The sequence below is a fragment of the Trichechus manatus genome, unplaced genomic scaffold, assembly GCF_000243295.1.
Source record: "Trichechus manatus latirostris isolate Lorelei unplaced genomic scaffold, TriManLat1.0 scaffold00025, whole genome shotgun sequence".
NCBI classification, from domain to species: Eukaryota; Metazoa; Chordata; class Mammalia; order Sirenia; family Trichechidae; genus Trichechus; species Trichechus manatus.
Genome location: NW_004443961.1, coordinates 5,567,168 through 5,593,609, shown reverse-complemented (window position 1 = coordinate 5,593,609; position 26,442 = coordinate 5,567,168). Strand labels below are relative to the sequence as shown.

The following is a 26,442-nucleotide window of genomic DNA, read 5'->3' as shown; positions in this document are numbered from 1 at the left end:
AGCCCTCCGCCCAGCAATTCAGTCCCTCAGGGAGTTTGGATGTGTCTATGGGGCTTCCATGACCTTTCCTTGTACAAGTTGTGCTAGTTTCTCCTGTATTGTGTGACCGTTTCTATATTTTTGTAAAACAAAAAATGCGTTATGATGAAGTGGTGTATTTTCAGATTCCAGATAACAGAATAACAATGACTTAATGAAATCGACATTTGTCGTTTGTGGACGCCTAGCATTTTTGAAAAGCTTCCCTACAGCTTGGCAATTTCCCATATTACAAATCCTGACTTACCAAGGTAGATGCTGGTAAATGTATATTCTGATACCTACTCAGAGCTAAGATAGAGGCATGTGACCAGTCATGCACTTCTCTCTCGGGTTTGCATGGAAGCACCATGAGGTAGCAGTCTTGGACTGGGAATTTATCTTTCGGCAAAGATAGTCGTGAGCAGTTCTGGTCGTTTGAAGACAACAGTTGCAGAGCCTGTGTTACCCATTCCTAGTATCATAGGTGTCAGGGGGTGGTGGCAGGCTCGTTTTTTCTGGAGAACTCTCCAAAGTGTGGTTGGGATTGTTTCTGGCTACATAGCTTCTAAATTTGGCTCTCTGGCCCTTACAGAGCTTCTGTAAGCTCCCTAATAATCTTTAAATAAATTACTTTTCTGCTTTAATTAGAGGAGATTCTGTTGTAGGCAACTAAGCAGGAAGCTTAACTGATGTACTTCATATGGTTGATTTTCCTAAAATACAATGTTATGATGTATTATTCATTTTAGAAAATGTAAATAAATATCTTTCTTTCCTTCTTCATGATACCGGTTTGCTTACATTGTGTTTGTTGTTTCCTCAATTAATGGAGTATTTTGAATTAAAGCTGTTATGTATGAGTTTTACTAGATTGTAAACCCTTTGGCAGTGAGGTCTATGTTTTCACATCTTTGTATTCTCACACATGGTAAGCATTCAGTGAAAGTTTATTAAACTAGTAAAGTTAGGATACTTTATAATTTTCTTGTAAGGCTGCTTGCTCATTAGCATTGTTCCTGCTAAGGTGTGCATGACCAAAATAACCTTAGGCACAGCTTCTGTTACGTTTCACACAGTAAAAGGTCAGCACTTCTCCAGGCCAATAGGGAGCAGCATTAGAAATGAGAGCTGGCTCAGGAAAAAAATAAATGTCTCAGAACCCCCCCACCATCCCCCGGCCAATTTAGTGTTGCTTACCTTTTTTTTTTTAAATCAGCAAATTTATTTTCTATAACTATACTTAGGCAATTCTTTTAGTACTCCCCCAACACTGAAGGCTTAATTTTTTGGGCCAACATTTTAGAAACATATACCACTGTACTTCAGAACAAAATTTTAAATTGGGACTGACTTTCAGAGCTGGCTTACTTATTGTTTCCTCATCAGTCCTTGTCAGCAAAATGTGGTTTGCTTCAGCATTTCTTAATATAGTATTTTTTTTTAAATTAATTACATTTTAAGTGTTTAACCAAGTTTTTTAAAATGGGCAGATTATGAGCATTAACTCTAGCGCTTTTAGGCAAACTCCCATCCCTTGTTCAGAACATGATTGAAGATCAGGGGAGACTTACAACCCAGTTCTACAGGGTTATTTTGCCTCATGCTGGCTCACACCAGACTGCACTTAACTTTCTTCTCACACCTCTTCAGTACCTGAGTCTGAGGCTAGATTCGTTCAGCCTCTCTCAAAAGATACAGTTTATAGGGAATAGCGATCTGAGTAGCAGCCCTCGAGTAACTTCAGGTAATGTACACAGATGGCAGCATCACACCTAAACTATGTCATGGCCTCTCCAGGCATCTGAGCTAACAGAATGTGTGTATTACTCCATTACCTGATTTTGATTTTCTCCCTCTTCCAAGAATGAGCCAGTTGGTGCCAACTCTAACCTGCTAGGCAAATTCTGTGTACTCTGGCTTTTACATTAACCCACTACGTAAACTTGGGAAGTTATCTTCTCACCGTTCTAGGTTCTTAGTGTCCCACTTACGAGTAGTTTCTGAAATCATTGTACTACTAAACTGTATTGGCCAAAAGTTGCTTGTCACTGCTTTAGATAAAAACAAGTCCATAAATGTTCTTTGGTTCTCTTCTAACAGCCCCTTTCATTTTCTTCTCTTAGCACTAGCTTCTCTTTCACTTTGACAGAAACACATGACCCTCTCTCAGGACAAGAAAGTATTTCATTGATATTAGTCATTGCTTCTAGGATCCCAAGATCATAGATTCCAAGATCCTGGATTCTAGTATTTGGTGCTTCCTGGCACCCTAATCCCATTCCCTTTGGGAAAAACAAGATGTCATATTTTATTTTGAAAAGAAAAAATCTGCCATAAGCACCATATAGTTTACAGTGAACTCATAGGCAGGATTGATTATGACAAAGTTGACCAAAATCAATTTTCTTTGCCAGGCATAATAATTAAACCCAATTTTTGATGGTAGACATTCTAACAGATACAGTTCCCTATAACAAACTTAAACAAGCTCTGAGTTACATACCGTGGGAAATCACTATAACCCATTTACCATTGTTAGCAGAATATTGAAGAAGACATTCCTTCCCTTCTCAATGTATAAGGTATGTTGTTGTTAGGTGCTGTCAAGTCGATTCCAAATCATAACAATCCCACGCACCACAGAACGAAACACTGCCCTGTCCTGCACTGCATTCAGAATCATTATGCTTGAGCTCGTTTTTGCAGCCACTGTGTCAGTCCATCTCGTTGAGGGTCTTCCTCTTTTTCGTTGGCCCTCTACTTAACCAAGCATGATGTCCTTCTCTAGGGACTAATCCCTCCTGACAACATGTCCAAAGTATGTAAGATGTAGTCTCACCATCTTTGCTTCTAAAGAGCATTCTGGGTGTACTTCTTCCGAGACAGTTTTGTTAGTTCTTTTGGCAGTCCATGGTATATTCAGTATTCTTCGCCAACACCACAATTCAAAGGAGTCGGTTGTTCTTCAGTCTTCCTTATTCGTCATCCAGCTTTCATGTGCATATGATGCGATTGAAAACACCATGACTTGGGTCAGGTGCACTTTAGTCTTTAACGTGACGTCTTTGCTTTTTAACACTTAAAAGAGGTCTTTTGCAGCAGATTTGCCCAGTGCAATGCATCTTTTGATTTGTTGACTGCTGCTTCCATGAGTGTTGATTGTCTCTCCAAGTGAAATGAAATTCTTCACACCTTCAGTCTTTTTGCAGCTTATCAAGATGGTACTTATTGGTCCATATGTGAGGATTTTTGTTTTCTTTATGTTGAAGTGTAATCCATACTGAAGGCTGTGGTCTTTGATCTTCATCAGTAAGTGCTTCAAGTCCTCTTCAGTTTCAGCAAGCAAGATTATGTCATCTGCACATCACACGTTGTTAATGAGTCTTCCTCCAATCCTGATGCTGAGTTCTTCTTCATATAATGCAGCTTCTCAGATTGTTTGCTCAGCATACAGATTGAATAGGTACGGTGAAAGGATGCAACCCTGACACACACCGTTCTGACTTTAAACCATGCAGTATCCCCTTGTTCTGTCTGAACAACTGCCTCTTGATCTGTGTGCAGGTTCCTCATGAGCACAATTAAGTGTTCTGGAATTCCCATTCTTCCCAGTGTTATCCATAATTTGTTATCGTCTATACAGTTGAATGCCTTTGCACAGTCAATAAAGCAGAGGTAAACATTTTTCTGATATTCTCTGCTTTCAGCTAGGATCCATCTGACATTAGCAATGATATCCCTGGTTCCGCATCCTCTTCTGAATCCAGCCTGAATTTCTGGCGGTTCCCTGTCGGTATACTGCTGCAGCTGCTTTTGAATGATCTTCAGCAAAATTTTACTTGCGAGTGATATTAATAATATTGTTCTATAATTTCCGCATTCAGTTGGATCACCTTTCTTGGGAATAGGCTTAAATATGGATCTCTTCCGGTCGATTGGCCAGGTAGCTGTCTTCCAAATTTCTTGGCGCTGCATCTGTTTGTTGAGACATCTCAATTGGTATTCCATCAATTCCTGGAACCTTGTTTTTCGCCAGTGCCTTCAGTGCATCTTGGACTTCTTCCTTTAGTACCTTCGGTTCCTGATCAAATGCTACCTCTTGAAGTGGTTGAACATCAACCAATTCTTTTTAATATAATGACTCTGTGTATTCCTTCCATCTTCTTTTGATGCTTGTGCATCGTTTAATATTTTCCCCATAGAATTCTTCAGTAGTACAACTCTAGGCTTGAATTTTTTCTTCAGTTTTTTTGGCTTGATGAATGCCAAGCGTATTTTTCTCTTTTGGTTTTCTATCTCGAGCTCTTTGCACATGTCATTATAATACTTTGTCTTCTTGAGCCGCCCTTTGAAATCTTCAGTTCTTTTACTTCATCATTTCTTCCTTTTGCTTTAGCTACTCGACGTTCAAGAGCAAGTTTCAGAGTCTCTTCTGACATCCATTTTCGTCTTTTCTTTCTTTCCTGTCTTTTTAGTGACCTCTTGCTTTCTTCATGTATGATGTCGTTGATGTCATTCCACAACTTGTCTGGTCTTCAGTCATTAACATTCAACACATCAAGTCTGTTCTTGAGATGATCTCTAAATTCAGGTGGGATATACTCAGGGTTGTACTTTGGCTCTCGTGGACTTAATCTAATTTTCTTCAGTTTCAACTTGAACTTGCATATGAGCAATTGATGGTCTGTTCTGCAGTCGGCCCCTGGCCTTGTTCTAACTGATGATATTGAGCTTTTCCATCGTCTGTTTCCACAGATATGGTCAGTTTGATTCCTGTGTATTCCATCTGGTGAGGCCCATGTGTATAGTTGTTTATGTTGTTGAAAAAAGGTATTTGCAACGAACAAGTCATTGGTCTTGCAAAAGTCTATCACGCGATCTCCAACATCGTTTCTATCACCAAGGCCATATTTTCCAACCACCAGTCCTCCTTCTTTGTTTCCAACTTTTGCATTCCAATCTCCAGTAATTATTAGTGCATCCTGATTGCATGTTCAGTCAATTTCAGACTGTAGAAACTAGTAAAAATCAGTTTCTTCATCTTTGGCCTTAGTGGTTGGTGCATAAATTTGAATAATAGTCATATTAACTGATCTTCCTTGTAGGCATATGGATATTTTCCTATCACTGACAGCGTTGTACTTCAGGGTAGATCTTGAAATGTTGTACTTCAGGATAGATCTTATTGTACTTCAGGATAGATCTTGAAATGGATATTATCCTATCACTGACAGTGTTGTACTTCAGGGTAGACCTTGAAATGTTCTTTTTCATGATGAATGCAACGCCATTCCTCTTCAAGTTGACATTCCTGGCATAGTAGACCATGTGATTGTCGGATTCAAAATGGCCAGTCCATTTCAGAATACAGATGTTTATGTGTTCCATTTCATTTTTGATGATTTCCGATTTCCCTAGATTCATACTTCATACATTCCACGTTCTGATTATTAATGGATGTTTGTAGCTGTTTCTTCTTGTTTTGAGTCATTTCCAACATCAGCAAATGAAGGTCCCAAAAGCTTGACTCCATCAGCATCATTAAAGTCAGCTCTACTTTGAGGAGGCAGCTCTTCCCCAGTCATCTTTTGAGCGCCTTCTGACCTGAGGGGCTCATCTTCCGTCACTATATCAGACAGTGTTCTGCTACTATTCATAAGATTTTCGGTGGCCAGTTCTTTTCAGTAGTAGACTCCCGGGTCCTTCTTCTAGTCTCAGTATGGAAGTTCAGCTGAAACCTGTCTGCCATGGGTGACCCTGCTGGTATCAGTACCAGTGGCATAGCTTCCAGCATCACAGCAACACGCAAGCCCTTACAGTACAACAAACTGACAGACACATGGGGTATAAGGTATAGAGAAGCTCAATTTCATAGCAAAATACAGAGTACATATACATTTAATGTAAACAGGATCTTTAGTATTAACTGGCTGATATTCTTTAGCTTTTTAAAAATTGATTTAAGCATTTTTTAATGTACTTCATAGTTTAAAAAGTCATATAGTACTAGTAAGTCTTGTAATAAAAAACAGCAGTCCTCTGCCTTACCCCAACTCAGCTTCAATTCCCATGCCTCAAAACTGTCCACTTTTAAGTTTTATAGGTCACATGCTTATATGGCTATCTCTTGACTTTTCCGTTTGGCATTATCTGTTGACATCCAGCTGAGGAGGATGAAGATTTAGTTCTCTTACAGCTATTTTCATTGATTTGTTACATTAAAGTTATGTGCTCAGTTTCTGTTCTTTAAGTGGTTATACATAAAATTAAAGGACTAATCAATATCTCTACATGCTTCCTGAACAATACTTTAGAATATCTTAAAACACTTAATTTCATCTCTGTGTCCTCATCCATCTTATATATTATTGTTGATAAATATTTTAACTATGCCTTACTTTTATGCCCAAGCTAGATATTATTACTGTTTTTTTGCAATGTGTTTACCTATATTTATTCCCATGATTAATAATTCATTTGATCTCCAGTCTTTCTTGTATCTTAGAACTAACTAGTTCTGCAATCATTTTCTTTCTTCTTGAAATATATACTTCAGTTGTATTTTCTCTGTGTATTTCCATTTGGATAGCTTTTATTGCTGTCTTCAAGTTCATTAATCTTTTCTTCAGCCATGTCTAATCTGTCATTAATCTCATTCAATGTATATCGTCTCAGACATCTAGTTTTCATCTCTAGAAGTACGATTTGGATCTTTTTAATATCTTCTTTGTCTTTATTTAAATTTCCAACCACATGGAATTACAATAACTGTTTTAATGTTATTAAATTGTTTGCCAGTTCTAACATCTGTATCAGTTACAGGTCATTTTTAATTGGTCGATTTATTTTTTTCCTCATTAGAGTTCATGTGTTTCTACTTCATTGCATGCCTAGTGATCTTTGTTTGGATGTCAAACGTGGTCAGTTTTACCTGTTTGGGTGCTGGATATTTTTTAGCACCGGTGGCACAGTGGTTAAGGACTTGGCTGCCAACTGAAGAAAGGTCTGCAGTTCAAACCCACCAGGTGCTCCACAGAAGAAAGAAGTGGCAGTCTGCTTCTGTAAAGATTACAACCTTGGAAACCCTATTAGGCAGTTCTGCTCTGCCTTGTAGAATCACTGTGAAGTGGAATTGGAATTGACTCGATGGCAATGGGTTTGGTTGGTTTTATACATATTCTTGAGCTTTGTTATGGAATGCAGTTACTTAGAGTTTGATCATTGTGGGTCTTTTATGATTTGTTGCAAAGGTCCAGAGCACGGCTCAGGACTACTTGATCAGATAATTTGTTGTGTCTGTTATATAAAAAAACCAAAAATCAAACCCATTGCCATCAAGCTGATTCCGACTCATAGCAATCGTATAGGACAGAGTAGAACTGCCTCATAGAGTTTCCAAGGAGCGCCTGGTGGATTCAAACTGCCAGCCTTTTGGTTAGCAGCTGTAGCACTTAATCACTACGCTACCAGGGTTGTTATATAGTAAGGTAGTTATAGTGTGACCTCTTAGCCAGGCATGTAAAAATAGGTTTGCTCTATAAAAGAGAATGTGCTGCTATTTGCTAAAATAGTGTTCTTTCTGTGTATATGTCTAACAGATTACAATATGGTAGTAGGGAATAATAGTCAATGTCATATATTATACCTTGTTTTTAATTTAGATCCCAAAAATAAGTCACTTCTGATTTTTTTTTTTTTTTAATACAACTTTTCAAGGAAGGTGTCTTACTTACCTTATGCTGCTGTATCAGAAATGCTACAAGTGGGTGGCTTTAAAGAACAGAAATTTATTTTCTCACAGTTTAGAAGGCTAGAAATCAGAATTCATGGCGTGGCACTAGGGAAAAGTCCTTTTTTGTCTATTTCAGCTTCTGGTAGCTGGCAATCCTTGGAGTTCCTGGGCTTGTAGATTAATTTCCTTCCATCATGATCAGATATTGTTGGTTTTTTCCCCGTTTGTGCTTCTGTATCTATGCTGCTCTTTATATCACTTAGAAGTGATTAGGTTTAGGACACGCCCTACACTGATGTGGCCTCAATTACATAACAAATAGGATTTCATCCACAGGTATCAACCCATTGCCATCAAGTAGATTCTCATAGCGACCCTGTAGAGCAGAGTAGAACTGACGATAGGGTTTCCAAAGCTGTAATCTTTAGGGGAGCAGACTGCAACATCTTTCTCCTGCAGAGTGGCTGGTGAGTTCGAACCACTGACCTTTCAGTTAGCAGCTGAGTGCTTAACCACTGCACGACCAGGGCTGCTTTCCAAAGTTATAGGGGTCAGGATTCCAACACATATTTTGGGGGGACACAATTCAATCCATAACAGAAGAGTTCTCTTAAAAAAAATCAAGTCTAAGATAATTTTATTTTTCCTCTTTTGTTGTTGTTATTCTGATTTCTCTTCCAAAACTTTTGTATGCATTAGTTTCTTTTTTTAATAACAGTTTTATTGAGATAATTTACATACTGTACAATCACCCTTTCAGAATGTAAAATTCACTGGTTTATAGTATATTCACAGATTTGTGCAGCTATCACCATAGTCAATTTTAGAACATTTTCATCACCCCAAAAAGAAATCGTGTACCTACTAACAGTCACTCCCCATTTTTCCCCAACTCCCCTAGTCCTCCAAAACCACTGATCTGCTGTCTGTCTCTAGATTTCTGGACATTTCATGTAATAAATGGACTCATAACAATATGTGATCTTTCATGACTGGCTATGAGTCAGAATTGACTCATCGGCAGCAGGTTTAGTTTTTTGTTTGTTTTCTTTCACTTAGATAATGTTTTCAAGGTTCATACACATTGTAGCATATGTCATTTGTATCATTGTAGCATATACTTACTTTCTTTTACTGCTAAATAATAGTCCAAAATAATATTCTATTCCAGTATACTACATTTTTTATCCATTCATCAGTTGATGGACATTGGTTTGTTTCTACTTTTTAGCTATTATAAATAATGCTGCTATGAATATTCATGTGCAAGATTTTGTTCAGAGATATATTTTCAGTTTTCTTGGGTATATACCTACGAGCAGAATTGTTGAGTCGCATAGTAACTCTTCAGCCTTTTGAGGAACTGCCAGATTGTTTTCCAGAGCCATTGTCCCATTTACATTCCCACCAACAGTGGATGAGGGTTCCAGTTTTTCCTAATGGATATAAAGGAGTATCTCATTGTGATTTTGATTTGTACTTTTCTGATGGCTAATGATGTTGAGCATTTTTTCGTGTGCTTATTGTTCATATGTATATTTTCTTTTGAGAAATATCTTTCATATTTGTTGCCCATTTTTTAATCGTTGTACATTTTTTAATTGTATTAGTATTCTTTATCTATTTTAGATACAAGATTTGCAAGAAGCTTCATCCTTTTAATTATCTTTTCATTTTCTTGATGGTGTCTTCTGAAGCTCAGTTTTTTTTTTTTTAAATGATGTTATCCAACTTCACCTGTTTGTTGTTTTGTTGCTGTGTTTGTGGGGTCATATCTAAGAAATCATTGACTAATCCAAGGTCATGAAGACTTATGCCTATGCTTTATTCTAATTAAATTTTTTTTTTAATTAAGAAGATTTTATAGCAGTGCCAGAAAAGAAAATTTTATGGGAAACAAAGCACCTAGAATCTCTCCAGTCTAGGAGGGGTATTTTTGCAATACTGTCATTTCCTAATTTAATGTATGCATATTTTCATTATTGCTGTTATTTGTTAAGTACTATATTCCGATTTTTTGTGTATTTATACATGCTATTCAGAATTTAAATTTTTCAAGACTATAATCTAGTCAATTTATTTCCCATTCATTGTAATAAAACTTTTTTATAGTTTTGTTTTTCTTATACGATAAAACTCCAGTTAGCACCTATAAGCATATAACATTTGCTTTTATTGAATTATTTCTTAGTAAAACTTTCCAGGGAGTAGAATTATGGGGTCAAAGAATGTAAATATCTTTACAGCTCTTATATGAAGTCATATTTTTCTATAAATTATAATCAGATTCCATTGTGTTTTCATTTAATAAACATGCTCTTAATTTTTTTCACTTATTTTTAAATTTAATGCATTTTAGATGTGTTAAAATTCTTACAATCCTCCATCAGTAAAACTCAGGGTGAAGTTACATATATATAGTTCTTCATCTGAAAAAAGTAATGATAGCTGTTATGGGATACCTTTTACTAATACTGAAAACTAGAACAACCAGTTGCCTTGTTGGCTGAAGATAAATAAAGCATACTTATTTAAAATATAGTATTTTATGGTATTCACTACTTTCAGTAATGATAGTTTAATTTATTTTCTTTAGGCTTCGGGAGCAGGAAAGAAAAGAAGCAGAAGAAGCTAGTCAAAAGGAAATAGAAGAATGGGAAAGAAAACTTCTAGCTCAAGCAGCTCCAACTTGTATGGAGACCATGTGGGAAATTCCAGCTATTGGACATTTCCTTTGTTTAGCCCAGCAAATTCTAAATTTGCCAGAAATAGTCTTTTATGAGTTGGAACGTTGTCTTTTGATGCCTCAGTGTAATGCGTTTCTATCGAAAATAATGACTTCTCTACTAAGTCCTCCCCATCGCAGACCTACCTTACATCGGAGACCTACCTTGCCTTATAGGACGTGGGAAGCAGCACTGAGACAGAAAGTACAGCAGTGGTACACTGCTGTGGGGCAGACTGAAAATCCCGATAGCTGTGCTGAAAAGCTTGGTTTGTGTCCTCAATTTTTTAAAGTTCTTGGAGAAGTTAACCCGTTGGAAGAAAAGCCTTTCCACGAACTACCTTTCTACCAAAAAGTGTGGTTACTTAAGGGTCTTTGTGACTTCGTGTATGAAACACAAAAAGAAGTTCAAGATGCTGTACTTGGACAACCTATCCATGAATGTAGGGAAGTTATTCTTGGTTATGATTATTTGGAGAATGCTTATGTGCATTTTCCACAGTTCTGTGGTGCAGATGTTCGGATTTATAAACAGAGACCCTTTCAAGCCCCCGAATTTCCAATTCCACCCATCAAAATACAAAGAGTACCTCGGATTAAACTGGAGAAATTGAAGTGTGACTATGTTAATGCAAGTAATGGAGAACATAGGTGTAGTAGAGAAGGCCTGCCCCCTGCCTTCAAGAAAGAGCAGGGAATTAATTTTGATCCAGCTTGCTGCCCTGCAAAAATGATCTTGGATAATCATGACATCTCTGCTGAAATGGAAGTAAAATCCAACTGTGAAATTAGAATTCGCAGGCCCTGTGAAATTAAAAAAACTGATTGTTGTAAAGAAAATTTAGAGAAGCCGGGGAGTCCAGGGGAAGTTACTGGCTTTGGAGAACCTCTCAGCCCTGGTGAAATAAGGTTTATAGAAAATCAGGAAAAATTTGGCGAAGCTTCCAGAGTAAAGCCTGAACCCAGTCCATTAAAAGAAAATGCTCTGAAATCTTGCCAAATACATGTAAATGGAAGCCACAGCGATTATCCAGAAATGAACTGCCACAAAGTTGTAAGGGATCTTCTACTAGAACAATCACTGCAGAGCCACAAGAAACTCAAACTAACTAAAATGCGGGCGAAAAAGAAGAAAAAGAAAAAAAAGAAATTGAAAGATGTTTTGAATGAAAACTTACAGAGAAAGCGTGAAGGTCTTCATTCTCTTGCATTCAAGTCTTACAAGCCTGAGATCCAGAATAAGTTATTGATTATTAAAAAGAAAGCAAAACACAAGAAGCACAAATCTGGTAAGCTAACACAAATGGATGAGAGTTACACTTAAGCATAATTCAAATTGTTCTGTCAGTTAGGCGTCATCAAAGCTCTGATTAGCAAAATGAAATGCATATGCAACATATGTATATGTGCGTGTTTAATGGTCAAGTTTTATTTTATTGCTCATTATTAAGACTCAGAGCAGAAGAGGTTTATGTATACTTGTCTGTATATACTAGCAAAAACTACAGGTACAGTACAACTGAATTTAATTCTCAGTTGAAAATCTTTGGACATTATGTTTCTACATTTCCATGGACCAGTTTCTCCATAAGTGATGCTTCCCATTTCCAGGGATTTTTTCCAGGCTAAGAGGCAGCACAGTGCAGTGGAGATACTATTCCCAAGACTAAAGTCCATAGCAACTAGCTTCTTAAGCAAGTCAGTTTATCTTTCTGGGTTGCGGTTTTTCCCCACATCATATATTTTTAAACTCTATTTTCAGTACATATTTCCATATCCAGAAAAACTGATGTGAAATTTAAGAAGAAAATCACATCAACTAATAAAACATGAAGGGTGTTTTTATAAAAGGATTTGGTGATCAGTTTTGTCTTTCAGTAAATTTAAATACCCAGTACATAGACACCAACCTACTTAAACAACAACAAAAAACCCTAAAAATAATGTCTTCAGTTCTTGGTTGCTTTGTTTTTTAATTATTCAGGTGCGTTTGCTTTTCCTGTTATCTGATATTTAGTTAGTTTATATCTCATCTGTCCTGAGAGGATAGATGAGATAAAAGCAAATGATTAACTTTGTTAACCATTACTAGTAAAAAGTTGGCTTGCCTGGGAGAAATTGGAATGGTTTAAAAATGAATTGTGGTTTATCATTGTTTGTAGATTTCAGTTTTCTATGCCTGTTGCACAGTAGCAAAGCTAATTAAAATTTGGCAATAATTTGATAGAGTTTGCAAATGAGGGAGTGAATATTTTGTTTAATATAGTTGGTTTTATACCTTAGTTATTTAAATAAATTGTTAAATTCATTTAAATGTGTTTAAATAAAAGAAATTTGTTATCAAGAACGAGCTTAATTTAGGGGACTAAAAGCTGCAGACATTCAGTCATCCATTCAGGTGATGAAAAGCTTTAATGTTTTTAAAGTGACTTTCAGAAGTAAGCCGTTTAAATTTTATAAGCAGTCCTTTAGGCTAGATATATTTAGTTTGAGGGGTTTATTTAGCAAATTCACTTTGAAATGTTAGTCTCTAAAATATTAAATAATATTTTAAAATTTGAAATATTTTCTAATTCTAAGGTATGTAGTAGTAGTTTATTAATAACATTGTCACCAAAAACCTTAAGTTTCTGCTATTTATGACACTACTCTTCATGTGTTCAAAGGTAATTACGATTTGTGGTGGTTTCATAAAGTAAAATAGATACTGATGCAACTCCTATACAGATTCTACCAATAGCAGAATAAAAACATTAACTACTAAAGAATAGATTAAAAGGAATTTATATTGTAAACAAAATGTTGGTACATTTTTGAAATGGAAATTCAGGGTGTTTGGTGATTAGGAAAAAAAATTGTCAGAGTTCAGTTTTATGTCCTGTTCTAGACAAGTGACTAAAAACACTTAGAAGGCAAATTCATCCAGTACTTGTGTGCCCTCTATTTGGTTTGGGGAAGAAGGCTTACATGCAGGAAATAGAACAAAATAATGCACTTGCCCCCACACACTTTCTCATTTTATCCTCAGAGCAATTTTCAGAAAGTCAAGTCTTCACTGACAGAAATATTTAGATCTGGCAGGTAAAGTTTCTCACTCCCTTGTTAGTGCTGGGTAAGCATGGGCCAATTCCATTTTTATATCAGATGCTAAAACTCCTTGCTGTTATAACAATATTCCATAAAATGTTATAACAACGATAAAACGTGTTTTACGTCAATTTTGGTCCACTTCATGTCTTTCTGAGGTTTTATCCTGGGCGCTTTGATTATGTGAGACATCTTGGCCCTTTATAGTCAGCTTGGGGTGTACCCCATTCCAGTGTTTCCTTCTCATTTGAAATAACTGAGCTTCACGAGCACAGGTGTGGGAGGTGTGCCTTTTAGATTCACATTGTGTATTAGTAGCGCAGGTCCACATGCACTATGTGAAACTGCAGGACCAGGTATGTTTGGAATTCAGAAATCTTCAGATTTTACAAGGGTAATATGGTGTATATAGCATTTATTAAATAATATCTCTAATTGGCATAGGACTGGGTAACGTTTCGTTCTGTTATTCATGGGGTGGCTGTAAGTCGGAACTGACTCCACGGCACCTGGCAACAGCAACAACATCTCTGGTGGGGTTGAGACAGTCCCTGTAGTTAAACACATGATTCCTACAGCAAAATGAATAGTCAGACTAAGTGAGTTAAAGGCTTTAAAGAGCCTTACATCAGTTCAGGTCAGGTTTTGCTGTCATACAAGTTATTTTTAAAACTTTAGTTTTCAGAACCTTCTGGACTTCAGAACTGTAGATACCTGATTCTGGGCCTGTATATTAAAGATTCTGGGAAGTCTTGAAGGAAAAAACTTTGGGAGGGGCAGGAATTGTTTAATTTTATTTAACTTAGTATTTGTCAAATTTAACACAGGACTTCTTTCAAGTGATAGTTATCCATCGCCCATCTGTTTTGTAGAATATGCTTTGGAATAAGCCTTCTTATTATGATAGGCAATAACTTCTAGTAGAAGGCACAAAGACGAATTGGTTGAAAATGATTGGATAATTTTAGTGCACTATGGGTAGTTTTGCAAGTTTTATGTAGGATCACGATGAGTCAGATTCAGCATTTTTATCTGTTTTTTTTCAGAATTGCGAGTTTTCTTCCTGCTTTTTAAATTTTGAATTCATTTTTAGTCGTTTAGCCCTGCTCCTTACTCTTGGAAATATTATAAAAGAAAAACATTATAAACAAAGCATGTCCATCACCTCATGCTCCATCTTGTATTTTGTGCAGTGCATAAAAGAAGAAAAATGTGGCCTGATAATTAGAAAGTTTTTCTTGGTAACACATTTCCAAAATTTAAAAATTCAAGAAAACCTTGTCTTGTAAGTAGAGCAAGCTAGATTAACTGAGAACAAATCAGAAATACTTTTTTTACGAGATGCAGGGCCTGGGGCAAGGCTATAAAAATTTGGATTCTTTTCTTCGATTGTTTTTTTTTAAAATTGTTTTTCTTATTATAAAAAAGTACATTTCATTATAGAGTACAGAGACAAGCAAAAAGAACAGTCCTGTCGTCATCACCTAGTGAACGCTCACGCTTTTATCATTTCCCATCATCTTTTTGACTAATTGAAATTTTCCCTGTTGTGCATGCTTATAGCACAGGGTACTTCTTCATAATAGTTATTGTAGTTGCATTTATTTCTAGGTTATTTTGATGAATGTCTGCTTTCTATTCTACAACATCCTTAAGGACAGAAGGGCTGTTTCTGGCTTTGCATCTCTAGAACTTAGCACAGTGGGTGATATATTGTATAGGAATTTAATAAATGAACACACATAATATGGTTCAGTCAGATATAACCAAGATTAACTCCTTAATATGTGTCTCTCATATTCTTTTCAAGGCATATATTTTTTAATGGAATTATACTATACATACCATTTTACAATCTGCTTTTTTTCCCCCCATTACAGTATACCATGAACATCTTTGAATGGGCAATAAATAGGTTTCTGCAGCGTAATTTTATTAGACATTTAGGTTGTTTTGATTGTGTACTATTATAGATTGTTTACAGCAAGTAGAGCTGGCAAAAATGAATAGAAATTTTTTTAATTGAAGAATTTTTATAAAATGAACAGACAAAAATAATTAAAGATATATTAATGGTTACAAAAAGCTTTTGGTGTCTATAGTTACTCATTTTCAACCAGTTTGTTTTGGAAGATTTCTCCTCCCCCTCCACATAGACATTATTTTCAACCAAATCATTTTATGATAGCTTCCTCTAAACTGACTTGATAGGACAAGTGATGCTGTTCTCTTATAGGTGAAGAAACTAAGGTTCAAAATATTAAATATCCTTCTCACTTGAATAATTGCTAAGTATAGTAAAACCTGCTAAAGCCGGAACCTGTGTTAGGCGGAAACTGGTCAGGGAAGGAAAACTCAAATATTTTCCATTAAAACCAGCGATAGTAAAGTGGTAGGACTGCACCCTATCAAAGGTGGAAAATTTGTGAGACCTGGAAAAACAAGGCAGTCCCATCAAGTTCTGGCTGTCACAGGTTTCACTGTATATGCTAAGACAGAAAGCACAATAAAAAATCACGTAGAGGTAAAATCACCGTGTGCTGTCGCAGTGTGGGAAAATTTCACAGAGGACAAAGGACTTTGAAGAATAATGAGGATTGGATAATGAAAAATAGTTAATAACATGAGCAGAAGTGTGGAGGTATAATTAAGCGAGATGTCACTGAAAAAAAAAAATAGCACAATTAGAGAAAAACTTTCATGAAAAAACTGAGTTTCTAAAAGCTGTTTGAATGACAAAAATGTGCCATTTTGCGGTGCTGTCTTTCTAGGCTTGTGATGCTATTTTAAAAAAGTGAATCAGGAAGGAGCCCAGTGTAAGGAAATGAACTTAGAATAAGATATATGTGTAAAAAGCAATAAGCCACTTTATAGGAAATGACTGAGAAAGTAATCTACAGTATTTGAACACATCCAGGCCTATATTTATAAAAAGGTTATGTAGTTCTGTACTGATAGTACTACAAAATATAAACTGTATGTGTCTTTATGGGGAAGATTTTTAGGATACCAACTCGAGATGCCAAGATATACAGAGAATAAAAGGATCTACTATACTCCATCTCCTTTTTATTTTAATCCCTTCTTTCTTTTCCCCTTCCCAAAACTACTACTCACATAATGCTTATTGTGTGCCAGGCACTGTTCCAAACCTTTATACATATTTTCTCATTTAAATCTTCATAAAGACTTCACAGAGTAGATTCTATTATTATCCCCCATTGTATAGATTTTATAAATTAAAAAAATGGAAGCACAGGGCTGGCAGGGTTAAGATGAAGGTGGAGAAGAAAATAATTTTAGGAAGAGGAAATTATAATAGTCCAGATAAGGAATGATTACTTGACTTTTCTGTCACTGACAGAAGAAAATATAGTTTTGAGAGAGATGTTATAATAAGTAGCAGAGTCTGGCAACTGATTCACTATTCTGAGTTAAAGGGAAAAAGGAAATGGGTGTTCAGGAGTTTCCAGATTACGTGGTAGGGCTGAAGAGTTGCGAGTATGGTGAGGAAGCTGCTCATAGGCAAGGAGAATAAAGGGAGAATGAGCTGTTTTGCTAATGTTGGCGCCACTTAAGAGGCAGAACATCTCAGAGGCGTCTATAGACTATAAATGTTTATTTATCACAAGGTTTGAATATTTAGTAAATAAAAGTCAAAATTAGACTCTACTTTTGTGACTTCACATTTCAGATACTTTCCAGATTCACTCTTTAATAATACAAATTCTCTTGGGTTTTTACTTTTGGCAGTGATTGTCGTAACTGTGTGTCATCAAGTTGATTCCAACTCATAGCAACCCTGTATGACAGAGTAGAACTGCCTCATAGGGTTTCCTAGGCTGTAATATTTATGGGAGCAGATCACCAGGTCTTTTTCTCCTGTGGCAGTGATGGAAGGTTTTGACCGCAGACCGTCGGTTAGCAGCTGGGTGTTTAACCATTCAAACCCAAAAAACCAAACCTGTTGCCGTCAAGTCACTTCTGACTCATAGTTCCTATACAGGACAGAGTAGAACTGTCCCATAGGATTTTCGAGGCTGTAAATATGGAAGCAGACTTCCATGTCTTTCTCCTGTGGAGTGGCTGGTAGGTTTAAACCGCCGACCTTTTGGTTAGCAGCCAAGCGCTTAACCACTGTGCCACCAGAGCTTCTTGGCTAACCATAAGCAGTAATTAATGTCTTAGTATTCATTCACTTGTTAAGATTCCTAAAATGAAAGCACCAAGTGAATGTGTTGGGATAATTTTAAAACATGGGAAGGCACTGAAGTAGAGATCTCTTGAGTGGCTGCAGGGACTGAGGAGTGAAGACAGGCAGGGAAGCTAGGTGAAGGAGAGGGGTGAAGATGAGGAGTAAGAGATTGAGGAATGAGGATGAGAGTTTCCTTTGTTGTTCTCCTAAGAGGAGTATTTCCAGATTCTAGAAGATGAGAGTCTTGTGCCTCAGTTATAGTGTAAAACATCTTTAGTTGTACTTTTCCCTCTCAGGTTGGACTTCTTTTCTTAAGCTGTTGTAAGCTTCATTAACATTAATAGCTAACGTTAATAACTAAGCTTTGTTAAGATTTCCTTATCCATTTTCTAGGCACAGGTTGACACTTGCACATATCTGTGTTTTGGGCTCAATGACTGTGTTGGAATTCCGTGTATGTTTTAAACTGACTTGTAGCTTCTGCACAGTTCTAGGCCTGAAAATTATATTCTATTTTATAGGACCAGGTGATTTTGTGGGGGGAGGTAGGTAAAGAGGCCTTGGGTACAATCAAGTAAGGCTGCAGGGTGGTGCAAACAGTTAAGCCCTTGACTACTAGCCAAAAGGTTGGTGGTTGAGACCCACCCAGAGGCACCTCGGAAGACAGGCCTGGTGATCTGCTTCCAAAAGGTCACAGTTTTGAAAACCCTAAGGAGTAATTCTACTCTGCACACATGAGGTTCCCCTGAATTGCAATCAACTCCACAGCAACTAACATCAAGTAAGTGGTAGAGAAACGGAACCCCACTAGGGGGCAGTATGTAACTTACCCCGTGTATACCTTGTCCTGGAGCAAAAACAAATTACCAAATAAAGGCTGGGTTAGTTTTGTAGTAGCCTGTGAGTCAGAGTTGACTCCACAGCAGTGGGTTTGGTTTTTTGTGTTTTGTTTGTTTGGTTTTTTTGTTTTTTTTTTATGCTTCATGTGGTGCAGTGGTTAAGAGCTCGGCTGCTAACCAAAAGATGGCAGTTCGGGTCTGCCAGCTGCTCCTTAGAAACCCTATGGGGCAGTTCTGCTCTACCCTATAGTGCTGCTCTGAGTTGTAATCAACTCGATGGCAAGGTTTTTATGCTCCATTTTAAAAATAATATTTAATGAAAATTAAGGGCTGTTTTTTACTGAAGAATACAGGGAAATTTCTATTCAAACTGTTTTTTTGAGGATGTAAATTAAATATTTTAAACCATGGTAAGTTTGCAAATCTTCTCATTAAAAGAACTACTCTGAAATCAATCAGAAGCAGATTACACCCCTGCAGAAAGTTTGAAAGAATACGGTGTTTTGCCATAAAAAGCACAGCCTTAAAGTGAGACAGATCTACGTTCAGATTTATGCTTCAGTGTATGTTAGCTGTAGGTCCTTCATCTGTTTACTCTCTGTAGCCTCTTGACCTTATCTACAAGACGAAGGTAACACCTACCTTGCTGTATTGTTAAAAGATTGATTGGAATACCAAGTGCATACATAGTATGTATGAGCCTGACACATAATAGAAATCAATAAATGGTAACTATGATATTTTTAGAGTTAGAGTTACATAATAGAAGGAGCTTGGACATTGGAGTTAGATTCCTCTCTATGGTGCTTACTTATTAAGTTTATTAGTATTTCTGAGCACTAGGAGTTGGAATCACCTCTACGGCAATGGGGGATCTTCAGTTATCCCACATTAAATGGGGGTATTACCTACCTTGGAGGGTTGTTTTGAGAATTAAATGAGATAATTTATGTAAATCACCTTACTAAGTATATGATACACAGCACCCATTGTTGTCTAGTTGAATCTGACTCAGCTACCCTGTAGGACAGAGTACCCCATAGAGTTTCTGAGACTGTAATCTTTACAGAAGCAGACTGCCACATCTTTTTCCCACAAGAGTAGCTTGTAGTTTTCAAACACCAGCTTTTGATTAGCAGCCAAGTCTTTTAATCACTGCGCCACCAGGGCTCCATTGGCACATAGTAGGCTCTCAGTAAATGTTAATTTTCTTATTATTGTTCTTAGGTCATGTTGTGAAACTCTGGTAAATTGTATAAATTCTTTAAAGTTTCTGTAAATTTTTTAAAGGCATTGTGTCCATGTTTTCTTCATTATAAAATGGACTCAAAAGGGCTCTCAGAATTGTGGAGTAGTTACCTGCCTCCCTTTTCTGCCCTAGAGTGGTGGAATTTCTGATGAAGAGTAGGGTTCTTGTATTGAAGATCAGTTTTCAGAACTAAGTTCTAAAAATACAAAGTAAGTAATATTATTTCTGTCCTTAATTTATAATCTAGTAAAGAAGAAAATATGTAAACAGTTGCAATTCTGTATGTTGCATTAGTTGATATGTGTACAAAGTAGAATGGTAGTACAGAGACTATATGAGCAAAAAAACTGAGATAAGGGAATATGTTAATGAAAAAGGAGTTCAAAGAAAATTAAAAGATAGTAAAGATTTTCTGTTTACGCTCTATCATCAGAGCTCAGCTAAGGCAGATAACAACAACTGATATTTATTGATGGTAACATGTACCTGGCAGTATTCTAAGCTCTTTATATGTTTTAACTCATTTAATTGCCACAAAGTAGGTAAAATTATTATCCCTGTTCACAGATGAAGAAACTGCACAGAGAAATACAGCAGTTTGTTCAAGGTGTCACAAGCTAGTAGAGCTGGTATTCAAACTCTCTAGTTGGAACACTCAGGTTTATAAGCACTACCCAGTAACCACTACCCAATACTGCCTCTGGTTACTTTATAAAATTTAAGTATTCCGAAGACTTAGATAGCTCAAGTACCCTGTATTTCACCACCTCAACTTCTTAATCCATTCAAAGTGGCTGCTCGAGTTAACTTAAGAATTTAGTACCTGTGTTTAGTGCCTATGTGGCAACAATATCAAAGTCATGGGGATATAAAGGGTGACCTTAGTTGTGCCTGTAGTTGAATACAAAATCAAATGATTTCCTCTTTTTTTTTTTTTTTTAAGCTAATTAGAGCAGTGCAGGGGGGCAGGGGTTGAAGAAGGATTTCATTTCCTTCAAGTCCTGTTTTTATAGCTAGCTGATTTTTTGAAGCCGACTATGAGCAATACAAGAGAACAGATTCTTAAAGGAGACTTAAGTCAGCAGACCATTAAATCTTCTCCTGTGATCTTTAAGAAATGGTAAAGGTAGTGTATAGATTCATGAGGCCCCTTGGGAGATACCTATGATACCCAGTTCAGAAATCAATTATTAGCTGTGTTAGAGTTACCAAAAATTGAATCCCTTCACCTTGAGTATTACTTGTTTATAAACAGCCACTCACACAGGTATTCTCCGTTGTAAGTACTTTGTAAACACATAACAGTGATCAGAAAAGAAATACATGTTGGGTAGTTTTATTTCAATTTAATTAAAAGCAAATGTCAAATGACAGCAGGGTGATGTTAGAACAGGACACTAAAACTCATTTGAACCTTAGCGACTCAGAATCTGCAGTAGTTTAAGCATAGTATGCATGCATTTTATTGGGTCAAAAGTTAGAAATTATCCAATAGCAGTTCTTCCGTGATATGATTAAAAACGAATACAGAAGATAGTACAATGATATTTTAAACTGGAATTGTATCTAAAGAGCATTAGGGATTATGAACAGCAAAATTATTTAATCATTTTCCCTTTTGGAAAAAAAAACTTTTAAACTCATTTTAGCCTGTAAATAATTGTCAACTAAAATTAGTAAAGAAGTATGTCTTTTTTTAAAATTCCCTTGCATCAATTTTAAGCCCCTGGAGGACAGACTCTCTATAATTCCTTATTGTCCCCATAAATCGTACAGTGCCCTGTATCTAATGTGTTTCTTAAATAATTATTGGTTAATTGGTTTTGCTAATTATAAGTGGGGGAAAAAACATATTCACTTTAACATGTTCCTACTAAAAATAGAGGTTATGTGCGTGTATGTAAGTTCGTTGTTGGTTAAATACAAAGAGTAAAGACACTTTAATCTATGCATGAGTTCGACTTTTTTAAGAATACGAGATTTATTTTTCCCATTGATTTCTGATTGCACAAGTGACTAGGTACACTTGAAAGGGAGATGTTTACCTTCTTTTAAAACTTTGGATATTGAATACTGCCAGAGGCACCCAATGGGTGAGTGCAGGGTTAGAGGGATAAAAAAGCTTGTTTCTAAGCTACTGAAGGGATTTTCACATCAGGTTGGCTAGAGACCATAACTTTCAGAATATAGTTCTGTGCAAGTTCCTGACTGCAAAAGTCATTGTTAAAGGTAAGGTTTTTTTGTTTTGTTTTGTTTTTGTAGTTTCATTTTAAGTTGTGAATGTAGTTAGTTTTAACTGAGCGGTAGTGATAGGACTTTTTTGCCAAATGTTATTGCAATACTGATATTTTGCAACGCATTGGAGATTGTAATATTTGAGTCTTACATAAAGAGAACAGCATTTGTTAATATGTCTGCTACAAGTAGTTATAGTTTAATGTTTGCTTTTACTGGGGTTTGTTTTGATACATGATTTTTATTTGACCTACTAGCAGGATTCTGTTATAATCTAACTTTCAAGGCTCTATGTAATTTGGTTTTTGTTAATGAAGTGCTATAAACAGCATTATGAAGCTTTTCTCTTTTAATCTTGAAAGGAAAAAAATCCATATCTAAAAAAGCAATCACAAAGAAGAGGAAAACTGTCACAAAGTCACCTACTGTACCAGAATTTCAGGTAAATGTTTCAACTTTGTCTCAATTTTGTTTTTGTTTAATTTTTTGTGTCAGTGTTTATATCTTTCCTTGAGAGATTGGCTGAATTTCAAGAAACTGTAGCACACACTTTTAATGAAATTGTTTTCAACTGTGACCTTTTTTTCATGCAAATGTAGGCATAACCAAGATCAAATCTGCTAGTATTTCACAATTATTTTCCTTTTGACTATCTCTTGATAGTAAAAAATCTGTCCCTTCTTATATCCTGAACTAAGTTTTGTAGAAGTAGTTTAATGGCAATATGTATAGAAGCACAAATCTTTTAACTCTTAGCTATATATGAACATCAGACAGAATATTAACTAAAGGTTATTTGAAGTGGTCTTTAAACATTTCTGGGAATTTTATGTACTGCCATGTGATTATGTGATGGATTTGTTCTCTGATACAAAGAATAAGCAGAGAACCATACCCTAATTATGCTGTTTTTCAATTTTATAAAAGATGTTCTTTCTTCAAGAAGTGACACTTTTCTTTAAAATTTTCATGGTATTAGTGTGTTCAGTCCATCTCAGGTTAAACACTTCCCCAAAAGTTTTATAAGCTAATACTTAAATGCCAAGAGATAAAAATGTTTGAATGAATTTCTGTGAGTCTCAAGTAAAAAATAACTGGGTAGTAACTATGAAAATATTGATAATACATGTGAGTTGAACAGTTACTTATATCCAGAAATGTGGACACATTTAATTTCAGTAAAAATAGTATTTTTGGAAGTGTTTTTATGAAAGTTACTAATTCGTAAAAATTTAATATTATAAATCACCAGAGAAAGAATATAGATGTCTTTCAGTATTTCAAAAAAGAGTATTTTTAATGACATTTTTAGGATGAATTACAAACATATCTTTCTACAAAATTCTTTTATATTGAGTACCCTTGGTTCCAGTTTGTCAACAAAAAGTATGACTCTGGTATTTACTTAGAGACCTTTGTACCATTGCTTGTACATATTATTTAGTGCTATATTATTATATCACCATACTTTTACTGATGTCATGCTAGCCTTTGCTAGTTCTCCCACTCATTTTTCCCTCAGACCCCCAAAGCGTTAGTCCTAAGAATATAGATCTCAGAACGGATCTTGCCCACTGCTGATATTTTCTCCATTCCTAACTTCCTGGATGGACTTTTACATGTAATAAGTGGCATAGGCAGTGTTTTTAAAATTGCAGGTGGTGATCCATTTGTGAGGCATGAAATCAATTTAGTGGATTATATGACCAGCAATTTTTTTTTAAGCTAACAAGGTTAAAATAGAAAAGAAGCTATCAAAGTGTGTTACATACATAGTAAGGGTAAATATTGTTTCAGGAACCTTTGGTTTCAGTCATGCGTGTGCACGTGCACTCATGTGCATGTCTGGCTTGCAATGTAAAATGTATTTCTGACTGTTGGTCGTGGGCAAAAATATTTGAAAAACACTGTCTTAAGTGATGCTTTTAGTCAGTTTTTGACCATTTGCTTACCATGCTCAAAAAAAATAAGGTCAAAAGTACATCTTTTGCCAGAGTCCCTTTCCTGGTTCTTAAGGTCCTAGGATGTGGGTATGTGTGGGTATGTCTCTCAGTGTCTGGCTAGAAGGGGGGATAGACTCATGAGAGCAGTGGTGCTTGTACCTAGTTTATAAGATGAGTACCAAGGTATTATTCATAAAGAAAATTGATAGCAGTCTCCCAGAGAGAGTAGGTCATTTGCTTCAAAAATAACACAATAATAGAATAGGAGATAGACAGTATTGGCCACCAGTAACTTTGTTGTTAAATGCAAAACTTAAGAGTTTTACCTCCCAAGATACTTTTATGTAGACTTTGTTTCGTTAATTGTTTGAAAGCTCCCCACATGTAAGAAGACTATTATATAATAAAGTGGATTTCTTTCCTTCCTCAAAGCTTTAGCAATATAAGGATATTTAGCACCTCAGAGTCTGCAAATTATTCATTTTATCCAGGTTGTTTTAAACACCACATTTCTAGTATTAAACATAAAAAATCCCTTATGGAAATATTTAGCTAGAAGATTTTCTTAATATTATCCATTCTAAAATAATTGCTGAAAATAATGAAACTGTGGGTAGATATTAAATCCCTTTTGCAAACTTGACAGTTTTTGGCAAAAGGGATGCTCTTTAAATTGACAGTAAAACATGCTTAGATAGAAACTTAATTAGGGACTAAATTATGAAGTTTAATTTTTTTAAAGTCCTAATGAATTTAAAAAGTGAATCCTGTTTTGATCTCAGTTACTTTTTAGTTTGATGGTGGATTTGTTGACTTTTTTAAAGTTAGAAAGAAAACATGTCTGCCTGTTTGTTGCAGGAAGACTCCATGTTTATTTATATACACACCTAATATATCTATTTATATACATATCTCATATCTGTTTAAGAAAATAATCCCACCCCTGTTTACAGCATACACTGTGAACATTCAAATAGTGAATTGCATGTGTTTGTTATGTATCATAAAAGGACTAACCATATCCACTTTGTCCTAAGAGTTATGTCAATGGTTCTCAAATTTTAGACAGTATAAAAGTAATCAGATGCCTTTATTAAAAAGTAAAGGCTCCTGGGTTTCATTCCCCCAAAATTGTGATTCATTGGGTCTGGATGGGCACCAATAGTCTGCATAGTGGTTAGGCACATGGATTTTGGAACCAGACAAATTGGGTGTGGAGGTGAGCTCTACTACTTACCAACTGTGTAACTTTGGGTAAATGACTTAACCTCTTTGTGCTTCCAGTTCTTCGTCTGTACAATGGGAAATAATAGTATGTACCTCATAGGGTTGTTGTGAACATTGAATAATATAGCTTACTGTTTTAGCTATTCTTACTGTTTATTTTTTTCAGGTAAGCCTGCCAGATGCTTCTGATAAAAGTAGTCTTAGGACCTCACTTTGAAAAATCCTGGGTTATGAGTAGGAAAATCAATTAAGAATTTGCTTCAAAGCATCTATTATTGACCGTTACTGCTTTTTCCAGCTACTTAAAATTTTAAAATAAGTCTTGGATTTGGTCTTATGAAAGTGGCACATGATTAAGCCTGTTAGAATTTGAAAAGTGAAAAACCAAGTAATATTACTTATATCATTGTATTTGATGAAAGTGAAAATTTAGGCCTAGCCCTATTCTGGTATTATGGTGGATTATACATTTGGCATATACTCAAGGCAGATTGTCAGAGTTTTTAGTCAGCAATAATTACAGAAAATTAGGAAATGATTTGAGTGTTTAGCATATTGGTGATTTAAACAGTTACTTATGACTGTTATATTGACTGAATTATTTTTTATTTTTCTTTATCAGTTTTGTAATATAAGAATGTTAGACTGAAAAGTGAAAGTCAGTTTTCCTAATGAAGTTAATCGGTTTTTGCCAACAGCCTTTCATTTGTTTTGTTTAATATTTAAGAGAGAAATCTAGTATTACATGAAATCTTTTTGTACATAATTATAGCAGAGAGTCGTAGAAAGTATTTTTAAAACTTAGTATGTCAGTTCTCAATAATATGAGTTTTAAAAAAATAAAGAGCTTTAGCTACCATGATTCTGCTTTTCACTAGTAGCCAAAATCTTTCATGGGATGCATGCTTACTCCTATTCCAGATGTGTAGTTTATTCTAAAGGCTACTGGCAAAGAAAATGCAGAATCCAGCTGCTAACTAAGACTTACATAGTTGTATTGTTTTCAAACATAAGTATAAATTCAGTGATCCTTAACATAACTCTGAAAAAAAAACTTTATTTCTCCATTTAACCAGTGGAGAAACTGAGGAATAAGAAATAAAGTACTACTCTCAATGTAACAAATTGGAACCAAAATTAAAGTTAAGAGTTTCTTTACTTCATCACTGTGTTAAGGACCTTTTGATCA

General features: G+C 35.7%; 1 protein-coding gene across 4 annotated transcripts in view; it reads left to right on the top strand.

Annotated features, from left to right (window-relative positions):
• The window catches only part of BRD10 (bromodomain containing 10), a 108,282-nt gene that overhangs the window by 31,602 nt on the left and 50,238 nt on the right, over positions 1-26,442 (top strand). For all 4 annotated transcript variants that reach the window (XM_023728600.1, XM_004373484.3, XM_023728601.1 and 1 more), the window contains exons 3-4: positions 10,350-11,767; positions 22,446-22,525. In XM_023728600.1, coding sequence (XP_023584368.1) covers positions 10,350-11,767; positions 22,446-22,525 — 1,498 coding nt within the window. The remainder of the gene's footprint in view (positions 1-10,349; positions 11,768-22,445; positions 22,526-26,442) is intronic.